At 38.4% G+C, this 12,417-nt stretch overlaps 1 protein-coding gene across 3 annotated transcripts in view; it reads left to right on the top strand.

The window, feature by feature from the left end:
- Nucleotides 1–12,417, top strand: part of SNAP47 (synaptosome associated protein 47) — a 53,156-nt gene that overhangs the window by 17,689 nt on the left and 23,050 nt on the right. For all 3 annotated transcript variants that reach the window (XM_046668080.1, XM_046668079.1, XM_046668081.1), the window contains exon 4: nucleotides 10,765–11,255. In XM_046668080.1, coding sequence (XP_046524036.1) covers nucleotides 10,765–11,255 — 491 coding nt within the window. The remainder of the gene's footprint in view (nucleotides 1–10,764; nucleotides 11,256–12,417) is intronic.

Raw genomic sequence — 12,417 nt, 5'->3', positions numbered from 1 at the left:
CTCTGAATTGTCACGGCTCCTTGGAGACGCAGAATGTCACTCTGGTCCACCAGTCAGAGTAGGGGATGTGGAGGTCAAGTACTCAGTAGAGTTTTAGCTCAGGTCCATCTCATGGTGGGCCCAGTGGGCCTCCGACCCATCCTATGGTTATTTTCCCAGTTCTGGAGTACATAATTGGGATAGACATATTCAGCAACTGGCGGAATCCAAACACTGGTTCCCTGACCTGAGAGGTGAGGGCTGTTCTGATGCGAAAGGCCACTGGAACTGTCTGTCCCTAGAAAAATAGTGAAGGAGAACCAACATCAGTTCCTGGAGGGATTGCAGAGATGAGTGCCACCGTCAGGACTGAAGGGTGCAGGGGTATTCATAGTAAACAAGAAATAATTTCACGTTCCTGCCAGGATTGTAGAGATGAGTGCCACCGTCAGGACTGAAGGGTGCAGGGGTATTCATAGTAAACCAGAAGCCACTTCCTGTTCTCAGTGGTGTTCTTTGAAGCACAGATTTTCATTTTGATGAAGTCCAATGTATCTATTTTTTCTTTTGTCACTTGCCTTTTTGTGTTAAATCTAAGAATCCATTGCCTAATCCAAGATTACAGAGATTTACACCTATGCTTTCTTCTAAGAGTTTCATAGTTTTAGCTCTTATATTTAGATCTGTGATCCATTTTGAGTTCATTTTTGCATCTGGATATCCAGTTGTCTCCGCAACATTTGTTGAAAAGATTTCTTTCCCCATTGAGTCTTGTCACTCTTGTTGAAAATCAGTTGACCATAAATGCAAAGGTTTATTTCTGAACTCTGAATTCTTGTTTCATTGATTCTTACATGTAACCTTATGCCAATACCACACCATCTTCATTTCTATAGCTTTGTAGTAAGTTTTGCAATCGGGTAGTATGAGTCCACCAACTTTGTTCTTTTTTTCGAAATTATTTTGGCTGTTTTGGGTTCCTAGCATTTGCATATAAATTTCAGGATCACCTAGCCAATTTCTGCACAAAAGCCAGCTGAGATTTTCGTAGAAATTGGGTTGAATCTGTAGATTATTTTGGGGAAGTTTAGCATTCTTAACAATGTAATTATTGATGTGATATAAAATGACTTATCCTATTTTATTTTTTTGTTGTTTGTTCCTTCTGGTCCTCATTCGTCTTTTTTTCTGCCTTCTTGTGAGTTATTTGAATACTATTTTAGAATTCCATTGTGATTTATCTATAGTGTTTTGAATATATCTCCTTGTATAGATTCTTCATTGGTCACTCTAGGTATTATATTATACGTAATACATGTATTTACATAATTTGTTGCAGCCTACTGATGTTGGCATTTTACCAGTTTGAGTGGTGTGTGGATACCTTACTGTCTTCGTGTGTCTTCACCTTATTCATATACGTTGAATGTAAATTAAGATATAATTATCTGTACTTTGAGAATCACATCAATGTTATAATTTTTACTTCAAGCATCATGCTTATTTTAGCAAGCTCAGGAGGAGCTAAGTCTGTTTTATTCCCCTGTATTTTTACTCTTTCCGTTTTTCTACTGTCCTTCCTGATGTTCCAGGACTTCTGCCTTCATCAGTTCCTTTCTGATCCAGTACTTCGTTGAGCATTCTTTTAGGGCAGACCTGCTGGCAACAAATTCTCTGTAGTTTTCCTTCCTCTGAGAATAATTCGATTTCTTCTTCATTCCTGAAAGATAGTTTCACTGGATATAGAATTTTGAGTAACAGTTCTTTTCTTTCGGCACTTGAAAAGCTTTATACCACTTCTGGTGAAAAATCCACTTTTATTTGAGTTGTTTTTCTCCTGTAGGTAAGGTGTCCTGTCTCTCTTGCTGCTGTCAAGATTTTTCCTTGGTCTGTTTTGTGTATCTTAACATTAATTTCTTTGGTTTTTATCCTGTTTGAGTCTGTTCAGTTTTTTTAATCTAAGAGTTTATGTATTTTTTGCCTAATTTGGGAAATTATCAGCCCTTATTTCTTCTAACACTTTTTCAGCTCCATATTCTTTTTCTTTTCCTTCTGGAATGCCAATGATATGAATGTTAATCTTTTGTTTTAGCCCTCAGATTCCCAAGGCTCTGGTTTGTTGTTCTTTTTTTAAAAAATATTTTCTCTCTGTTGTTTGAATTGGGTAATTTCTATTCTTTGATCTTTAATTTCAGTGGTTCTTTTGTCTGTCATCTCATGCTGCAATATACCTCATCCAGTTTATCAGTTCTAAACTTCCCATGTGGTACTTAAATCTTGTGTCTTTGATTTCTTTGCTGAGACTCTCTGTTTTTCATTTGTTTCTGGCATGTTCATAATGGCTTGTTGAAGCATTTTTATGACAGCTGCTTTAAAATCCTTGTCAAGTTCTTCCATCAGTTTCCTCTGGTACTGGCATCTCTTGCTTGCCTTTTTTTATTCAGGCTGAGATTTTTCTGCTTCTTGGTATGGTGAGTGATTTCTCCTTGTATCCTGGACATTTTGGATATTATGTATAAGACTCTGGATCTTGTTCTTCTGTTTTAGCAGATCGTCTCCTAGCACAGTGCCCCTGAGAGTAAGAAGCTGATTCCTCTCACTGCCATGTGGGGATGTGAGTCCAGGTTCCCCACAAGGCCCTTATTTATTCCTTGGGCTGGGAACAGACACCTGTTGCTGCTGGCTGGGAGTGGAATTTCAGGCTTCCCTATAGAACTCTGCTAGCACCACTCTAGCTGGGAGAATGAGGGCTGTCTTGTTACCGTCGCCCCCCTGGTTTCTACTGACCCCATAAGGTTTCGTTTGTTACCACTGGGCTCTTTATGTGGCCTTCTCTGACACTGCCCAAGATAGGGAAGGACCCCCCAGTGCAGCTGGGTGAGGGTGGACGTCTGAGCTCCTCACATGGCCTCCTCTGACATGGCCCCAGATAGGGGAGGACCACCCAGTGCAGCTGGGTGAGGGTGGACGTCTGAGCTCTTCATGTGGCCTCCTCTGACATGGCCCCAGATAGAGGAGGACCCCCCAGTGCAGCTGAGCAAGGGTGGACATCTGAGTTCCTCACATGGCACTTACTGATGAGGGTTGGGAGTTTGGCTTTCTGGGGAGTTTGGCTGGAGTAGAGCCGTTACTGTCTAGAATTCTCTTTTTGGCAGGCTGCCCCTTTTCTGGTCTTTGGGGTAGAGAGAGCAAGCCTCCTGTATTTATTTATTTTTGTTTGCACCTGTGGCTTATCCAGGTTTCTGGCTTCTTCGGTACTCAGTCTAGGACATGTTAAATAAAAAGAAACTCACCTCCTCAAGTTCCCCAACTCCCAAGCTGCCTAGGCAGTCTGACTTTTCCTCTCCACTCTTCATAATCTTTTGTTTGTTTCATATATAGTGTCCAGGGTTTTTAAGCTGCACTTAGTGGGGAGCATGGGAGAAGAAGTGCGTCTGCTCTATCTTGTCCTAGAACTGGAAGCCCTACCATTGATCTTGATATCTTGGTCTTGCATCTGGTACTTTGCTGAACTTATGTATTCTCTTGGTTTCTTGGTGGGTCTGTGGGATTGTCTACCTGCAGAGTCACGTTTTCTCTTGTTTACTTCTCCTGTTTACTCTTCGGCTTCTAATCTCGATACCTTTTATCTCCTTTTCTTGCCTAGTTGAACTGGCTGGGTTTGCCCTCCAGTGCTGACAAGAAGTGGTGAGTGCGGATACCCTCTACTTGTCCCCATGTTGAGGGAGAATGCATTCAGTTCTTCACTGTCAAGTTTGATGTCAGCTGTAGCTTTTTGGTGTGAAGCTGAGGAAATTCCCTTCTATTTCTAGTTTTAGGGTTTTTATCAAGAATGATACTGGGTTTTGTCAAATGTGTTTTCACCATCTATTGAGACGGTCATGTGGTTTTGTCTTTGAGTCTGTTAATACGGTGTAGCACATTAATTGATTTTCAGACACTAAACCGACCTTTCATTTATCTCAAGGAGGGGTTTTCATACTTGAGATAAATTCCTCTTGATCATGGTATGTACTCCTTTTTGGGTTGGCTTGCTAACCTTGTTGGGATTTTGTGTCTATAGTCATGGGGTATATTGGTCTGTAGTTTTCTTTCTTGTGACATCTTTGTCTAGCTTTGGTTTTGGGTTAATACTACCCCTTATCTTTATATTCTTGAGGAATTTGTGAAGGATTGGTATTATTTCTTCTTTAAATGTTTAATGGAATTTGCCAGTGAAGCCAGCTGGCCCTGAGCTTTTCTTTCTGTGGGACATTTTTAATTACCAATTCGTTTCTTTGCTTGAATAGATATATGCAGATTTTCCTTTTCTTCTTGAGTCAGTTTAGTAATTTGGAATATTCTAGGAATTTTTCCATTTTATCTAAATTGTCTAATGTTTTGGCATAAAGTTGCTTGTAGCTTATAATTTTTTTAATTTATGTAAGGTCAGTATTAATGTTTGCTTTCATTCCTGATTTAGTAATTTGTGTGTTCTTTTTTTCTTGGTCAATCTAACCTTAAAAGTTTGTCAATTTCATTGATGTTTTCAAATAACTAACTTCTGGTTTCATTGATTTTTCTCTTTCATGCTTCTCTTTTCATTTCCTTTTTTATTTTTAATTTAATTTAATTTAATTTTTTTGAGGAAGACTGGCCCTGAGCTAACATCCATGCCCATCTTCCTCTACTTTATATGTGGGATGCCTACCACAGCATGGTGTGCCAAGTGGTGCCACGTCTGCATCCAGGATCCGAACTGGCGAACCCCAGGCTGCCAAGAAGTGGAACGTGCGAACTAAACCACTGCGCCACCAGGCCAGCGCCAGATTTCCTTTTTTAGTTTGCTCTTCTGTTTCCTTGTTTCTTAGTGTGGAAGACTGTGTTATTGATTTGAGATCTTCTTTTGTAATACAGGCCTTTATAGTTAGAGATTTCCCTTGAATTACTACTTTAGCTGCATCCCATATATTTTGGTAGGCAGTGTTTTGTTTTCAGGTGGCTCAGACCGTTTTCTAATTGCCCTCAGGATTACTTCTTTGACACATTGGTTATTTGGAGGGTGTTGTTTGATTTCTAAATATTTGTGGTCTTCCAAAATAGCCTTCTGTTGATTTCTATTTCATTGCACCATAGTCAGGGAACAAAGACACTTTGTATTACTTAAATATTTTAAAATTTATTGGAACTTGTTTTATGGCTTATCAAGGGGTGGCACACTACAGCCTGTGGGCTAAATGCATCCCACCTCCTGTTTTTACAAATGAAGTTTTATTGGGACACAGCTGTGCCCATTCATTTGTGGTTATTTTGATAACCACATTGTTGAGTATTTGCAACAGAGATAGTTGGTCCTCAAAGCCTAAAATATTTACTGTTTGGTCCTTTACAGAAGAATTTTGCTGACCCCTGGTCTAGCATATCATCTGTGCTGGAGAATGTTCCATTTGCCCTTGAGAAGAATGTGCATCCTGGTGTTGAATGAAGTGTTACTTAGATGCTAATTAGATGAAATTTGTTGATAGAGTTGTTCAACAGTTCTCCATCTTTGACAGTTTTCTGTATAGTTTTTTGGTCCATTAGTAAGATTTGGGTATTGAAGTCTCCAGCTATTATTGTTGAATTGTCTGTTTCTCCTTCAATTCTGTCAATATTTTCATCATGTATTTTGGGGCTCTGTTGTTAGGTATGTATATGTTCATAATCATTGTTTCCTCATAATAAATTGACCCTTTTATCATTATAAAATGATTCTCTTCATCTATGTATTTTTTTATCTTAAAATCTATTTTGTCTAATATTAATATAGCCACTCTAGCTCCCTTATGAACACTGTTTGTGTGGTATATCTTTTTATTTTCAATCTGTTTGTATCTTCAAATCTAAAATTTGTCTCTTGTGAACAACTTATAGTCTGATCTTATATATTTCTGTTAATCCAGAGTGACAACTTCTGCCTTTTGATTATAATCTTTTGTCCATTTATGTTTATTCTTATTATTGACATGGTTGGATTACTTCTGTGACTTTGCTGTTTGTTTTCTATATGTCTGTCATTTTTGTTCCTCTGTTCCTCCTTTACCACCTTCTGTGTGTACATTAGTTTTTTTCTAATTTACCATTTAAATTTTTATTAATATTTTGATTACATTTAAAAATTATTTTCTCAATTGTTATGCTAGATGTTACAATATGCACCTTAATTTACCATGATCTACTTCAGATTGATACTCATTTAAGATGCACCATCATAGGTTCATTCCCTCCCCTCTCTTGTGCTATTATTGTCATACATGTTCTGTCTATATATGTTACAGACTCAATAATACACTACTATAATTATTACTTTGTACCATCTTGTATCTTTTAAAGAAGTTAAGAGAAGAAATCAAAAATATAGGATATTTTATCCTGTTCTGCATACTTACTGTTCTCAGTACATGTCATTTGAGTTGCCATCTCTCTCATTCTCCTAAACCTCTTCTGTGCTTTTATATGTCATATATATTATATTTTGTGTGTTATAAGCCCTACAGTATAATTTTTAAATAATTACTTTATGCAGTTGTCTTTTAAATCAGTCAAGAAAGTAAATGGAAATGTTTGTATTGTCTAATCACCTGCACGATGACCTTACCAGAGCTCTTTGTTTCCTTGTGTGAATTTGAGTTTCCCTCCGAGGGTGTTGCTTCCTTGCAGCCCAAAGAACTTCCTTTAGTCTTTTCTGCAGGAGGCAGGCTTGCTAGCGGTAGATTCTTTCAGTATTTGTTTGGGAATGTTTTTATTTTGCTTTACTTTTTGAAGAATAGTTATGCTGGATATAGAATCCTCAGTGACAGTTTTGTTTCTTTTGGAAGTGTGCATATGTCGTCCCGCTGCCTCCTGATGCCCGTTGTCTCTGACGGAGGTCACTGTCCGTATTGTAATGGTTCCCTCATTCATCATGAATCATTTCGCTGTTACTGCTTTCAGGTTTCCTCTTTGTCCGTGTCTCAAAGCTGTCTGATGATGGCGTGGATCTCTGTGTTTATTCTGCTTGGCATTTGTGTAGGTTCTTGGATATAGGTTATTTTTTTTCCATCAAATCTGGGAAATTTTGACTTTATTTCTTCAAACATTTTTTCTCTCCCTTTCTCTCCTATCCCTCACACAGCCATGTTATGTGTATGATGGTGGTGTGTTCAGTGGTACCCCCAGGTCCCTGAGAATCTGTTCATTTTCTTCCTTCTTTTTTCCTCATCTTCAGATTGTATAATTTCTATTGCTGTGTCTTCAAATTCACTGATTCTTTCTTCTGCCATTTCAAATCTGCTGTTGAGCCCCTCTAGTGATGTTCTTATTTCTGTTATTGTCTTTTTGATTTGAGAAATTTCATTTAGTTCTTTTTATATAATTTCTACCTCTCTATTGATAGTCTCTATTTGATGAATCATTGTCACTGAAAATTAATAAAAGGAAACCTCATTTAAAATGGAGTCAGGAGGCCAGAAGGGGGAGCTCCCCCGCAGTACCACTTGAGGTCAGTTATAGGCCCCAACAAGAGTCAACAAGAAAGAATTCTTAACTACAGGAAGAAATATGCATTCCGTCCCAAACAGAAGTCAACGACCCCAGCGACTCAGCCAATAAGAAACCACCACCATCCTGAACTCCTGCTTTTCTCAATGGACTTTCATGCAGAACGACCCTCCCAATTTCCTTCTTTCTCCCAAAAAATGATGTTCCTCTCCCTTGTTTGTTGGATTTCTCTGTGGTCTGCCATAGCATGCACATCTTGATTTGCAATTCTTTGGCTATTCTTGAATAAACTCATTTTGCTGGTAAAATAGCTGGCTGCTTTATTTTTAAGGTTGGCATCACCATGCTTTTCTTTAATCCTTTTAACATGATTTCCTTTAATTCTTAACATTTTCAGTAGTTTCTTTGAAATCCTTATCTCTTAAAGCCAATATCTGAGTGCTCTCAGAAGTGGATTCTATTGATTATTTTTCTTCCTGTGTATGGCTCACGCTTTTGTGTTTCCTTGCATGTGTCATACTTTTTTGTTAAAAAACTTGGCATTTTAACTAATACATTGTTACATAACTCTGGATTCTTCTCTCTCTCCTCACTGCGAGGTGGTGGTGTTGGTGGTGGTTTTTGTTTGCTTGTTCATTTTAATCATCTGCCTGGACTGATTCTGTGGAGTGCATTCCACTGTCATATGCAACATCTGCTGTCTCTGCTCAGCTTTTTAAATTTTTTTAAAATGTTTTGATTTTCAGGCTTGGCTTGGTTCGCAGGGGCTGTCCCTGCGTCAGCATGGCTCAGTGGTCAGCTTTTGGTTTGGCAGAGGTTATGCTTAAATGCCTGTGCAGATAATGCTCTACCCTTTGCTGTTAGATCCGTGTGACTTGGGGAATGCTTTCAAAATTCAGATAGTTTGGAGGTCTGCCCATTTTTTTACTTTGTTTCTGATCTCATGGACTTTTTTAACATTAGGCAAGCTGTTATTTGTAAGTTTTTATAGATGTTCTGTATCAGATTGAGGAAATTTCCTTCTGTTTCTGCTGGAAGTTTTAACATGAATGAATGTTGAATTTTATCAGATTCTTTTTCTGCATCTTTTGTGACGATCATCGAGTTTCCTTCTGTTTTTCTACCAATAAGATATATTACATTGATTAATTTTCAAATGTTAACTCAACCTCAGTTTCCTGGGATTAATATCACTTTATCATGACATAATAGTCTTTTTTATGTATTGTTAGGTTTGATTAGCTAATATTTTTGTAAGGAATTCTGCATCTGTGTTACTGACTGCTACGTACTTGCTTTCTTGTACCATCCTCACTGAGTTTTGGTGTAGGAGTTACGGTGGTCTTGTGAACTGAACGGGCAAGGCATTCACTCTTGCTTTATTCTTTCAAAGGGTTGGTGTACAATTGTTATTTCTTCCTTGTGTGTTTGGCAGAATTCATCAGTGAGACGACCTGGATAATAGTTTTCTCTATGACAAGATTTTTAAGTACAGATTTAATTTCTTTGTGAGGCTGGTCATATTCTTAAACTATTTCTTGCCTCAGTTTTAGAAGGTTGGACTTTTCAAGTATTTAGTCTATTTCATCTAAGTTGTCCAATTTTTTGGTCTAAAACTGGATATAATATTCCCATAAGCCTTTCAAGGGCTGAAGTATCTATTGCAATGCCCTCTTTTAATTCCTGATTGGTAATTTGCATTTTCTTAACTTTTTTTCTTGATCGTTTCTTACTGGAGTTTAATTTTTTAAATTATTTCAAGGAGCTAACTTTTGGCTTTGTTAGTATTTTGTATTTTTTCTGTTTTCAGTTTCACTGATAGCTGCTTTTCCTTTCTTCTACTTACTTTGGGTTCAATTTATAACTTTTTGAGATAGAAGCTTAGATCACTGATTTTAAACTTTTCTAAGAAGTTTTCAAATACATGCATTGAGAACTATAAACTTCTGCTCTGTTTGCATCCCACCATTTTTTGTATGTCATGTTTTCCATTTCATTCACTTCAAATAGTTTCTAATTTCCTTTATTTGGAACTGTGTTTAATTTCTAAATATTTAAGGATTTTCTAGTGAGCTTTTTATTAGTGATTTCTGGTTTCATTTATTTGAGGACAGAGGACATGGTTGAAATTTATTAAAACTTGTTATACTCTTTTTTTTATGTTCTAAACGTAATTGGAAAGAGTGCATTCAGCAGCTGGATGATGTTTCTATAAATATCAGTCAGGTTGAGTTGGTTAAATAGTGTTCAAATTTCTATATTCTTACTAATTATTTTTGTCTTCTTGCTATATCAATCATGGGGAGAAATTTGTTAAAATCTACAACTGTATTGTCTATTTCTCCTTTTAGTTTTGTTAATTTTTGCTTAATGAATTGTGAAGTTCTGTTACTAAATGCATACATATTTAGTATTGTTAAGTCTTTCTGTTGGATTTACTCTCTTACTATTCTGCATTGTCCCTCTTTATCCCTGGTAATACTCCTAGTCTTAAAGTGACTTCTGCTATGATATGTCTTTTGCAATTCCTTTACTTTGATTTATCTGTGTCTTTATATTTCACAGTGTCCCTTGTGAACAGGATATAGCTGGGTCTTGTTTCTTGACCCAGGCTGACAACCTGCCTTTTAATTAGAGAATTTAGTCCATTTATATTTAGTATAATTGCTAATATGGTTGAGTTTAATTCCACCATCTTGTTATTTGTTTTCTGTTTCTTCCATTTGATCTTTGTTCCTTTGCTTTTCCTTTCCTGCTTCCATTTTCTCCTCCTCTATTGACTCGTTATTACTGGCTACTTTAGAGTTATGCTGTCCAGTATGGTAGCCACGAGCCACGTTAAATTAAGTTTAAAATTCCATTCCTCGTTGCATTAGCTGCACTTCAGAGGCCCAGTAGCCAGATGTGCCTATTATTGTATTAGACAGTACAGATTAAGCCAAAAAGTTCTGTTTGACAGTCCTTTAGAGATTATGATCAGGATTTATTTTGAGTCAAAAGTATCCAGCGTCAGGTGTGAAAAAAACAACATTCTGATTGGAGATGTGTGTTCTGGTTGTGTCTTTACTACTGATTAGCTTTGTGTCTGCAGGTGAATGTCCTGCTGCTCTCAGCCTCGGTTTCTTTTCTAAAACTTGGGGATATTAATTCCTGCTCTTTCTGCTTCATGGAGTGCTTGTGGAAAAGAAAACTGTACAACAGTAAAGTGCTTTATAAAGACAAAAGCAGTTTTAAAAACAGTATCGAAAATCAATTGACTAGTTGTCTGTGTTTCATTTGCTCTTTTAGGTTGCTGACAGAACTGGAATCTCCTTCTTGGTGGCCCTTTAGCTCCAAGCTTTGGAAGATGCCGTCAGAAACAAAGACCAGGGGAGGCACCTCAATGGCTAATTCCAAAGCTCTGGGGAAAGAAGGGATAGTGATCAGAATTCCTGCTGTTATTTCCCAAAGAACAGAATCTCATGTTAAACCAGGAAGGTTCACCGTCCTTGTTTCTGGGTTGGAGATCCATGACTCAGATTCTTTGCTCATGCACAGATTTGAACGAGAAGATGTAGATGACATTAAGGTTCACACACCTTACGAAATTAGCATCCGCCAGCGGTTTATTGGGAAGCCAGACATAGCCTATCGTTTGATATCTGCCAAGATGCCAGAGGTCATCCCCATTTTGGAAGTACAGTTCAGCGAGAAGATGGAGTTGCTGGAAGACACCAGGACACTCGGGAGCACTGGGACCTCTTCCCTGGCAGAGAAGGGCTGCTCAGTCTGGCATGCAGGTGAGTGCCTGTCAAAACAGCCTGTGCACAGACCTCTGGCGTCACAACCAGACTCAGCACCCCCTTGGTACATGTTGACATGATGCATCACTTGAGCAGCTACTGGTTTCAGCTCACTAGCGATTGCCCATTTGTATGTAAATAAAAATAATTTCAGACCGTTTTCCTTAGTACTTGCCATCTGTGAGTCTCAAATCACTCAGGTTTATTACACACTTGAGAACTGTGTGAGTTTCCAAATAAATCAGAAAGGGTTTTGATGACCCTTTCAGAGCAAAGGGAAGCTCCAAATTTGGTGTTTTCACCTCTTTCCTCTGTTTGATTTGAGAACGAGCACTTTAGGATCTTAACTGGCACCATCCCGCCAGCTCTGGTGGCTTTCCCGTCCCTCTGCACTCCTGGTCTCTTGGCGGTCAATCAAGTCTTCCCAGCCCACCGTCCAGTGTGCTTAGGTATCAGAATCTTTGAAAGCTACGTCTCATAGAGTTTGTTTTTTGGCGTCTGTGAGGTACTGTGAAACCCTCTCTCTCCCTGGCAGTGTGGCCACAGTGCCCTCTTGCATCTCTGTGGGGTGTGGATGGGGTAGCTGGGCATGGCCGTAGGGGTCTGTGTGGGTGGTAATACATGGATACATCCCACGTCCACATGTGGTGAGGGCGTGGGTCCCTACCTCCTCCCTAGCACATTATACCTGCTATCCCTGACTACTCCGTTTTGCATTCTGAGCATCTTATAGCATCTCATTTCTTTGATTGATTCTGAGATGGACCATTGGACACTTTTTATTTGCTTTTGGCCCCGCGGGTTTGCTCTGTGGATTGCCTGTTCTGGTTTTTTTCCTAATGGGCTGTCTCTTTGTTTTTCAGATTTGCAGGTGTTCCCTATATATTCTATTCATCCCTTGTTGACTTTAGAGGCTGCCAATACTTCTCCCAGACCATCAGCCTCTATTACAGAAATCTTTAATTTTGCTGTGGTCAAATCTACCATTTTTCCCCTTAAGTTTGTTTTTGAGCCCTGCTTAAGAAATCCCAAAGTCGTAAAATATTCTGATATTTTCAAATACTAGCATTATAGGTGATGTCACTTCTGTATTGTCGTGACTTCTTTGGTGGCTGAGTGTCTATTAAAGGAAGAGACATGTTTGTCACTATTTCACTTC

Source organism: Equus quagga, chromosome 7 (genome assembly GCF_021613505.1).
Source record: "Equus quagga isolate Etosha38 chromosome 7, UCLA_HA_Equagga_1.0, whole genome shotgun sequence".
Taxonomy (NCBI): domain Eukaryota; kingdom Metazoa; phylum Chordata; class Mammalia; order Perissodactyla; family Equidae; genus Equus; species Equus quagga.
This window is presented reverse-complemented; position numbering and strand designations above follow the sequence as displayed.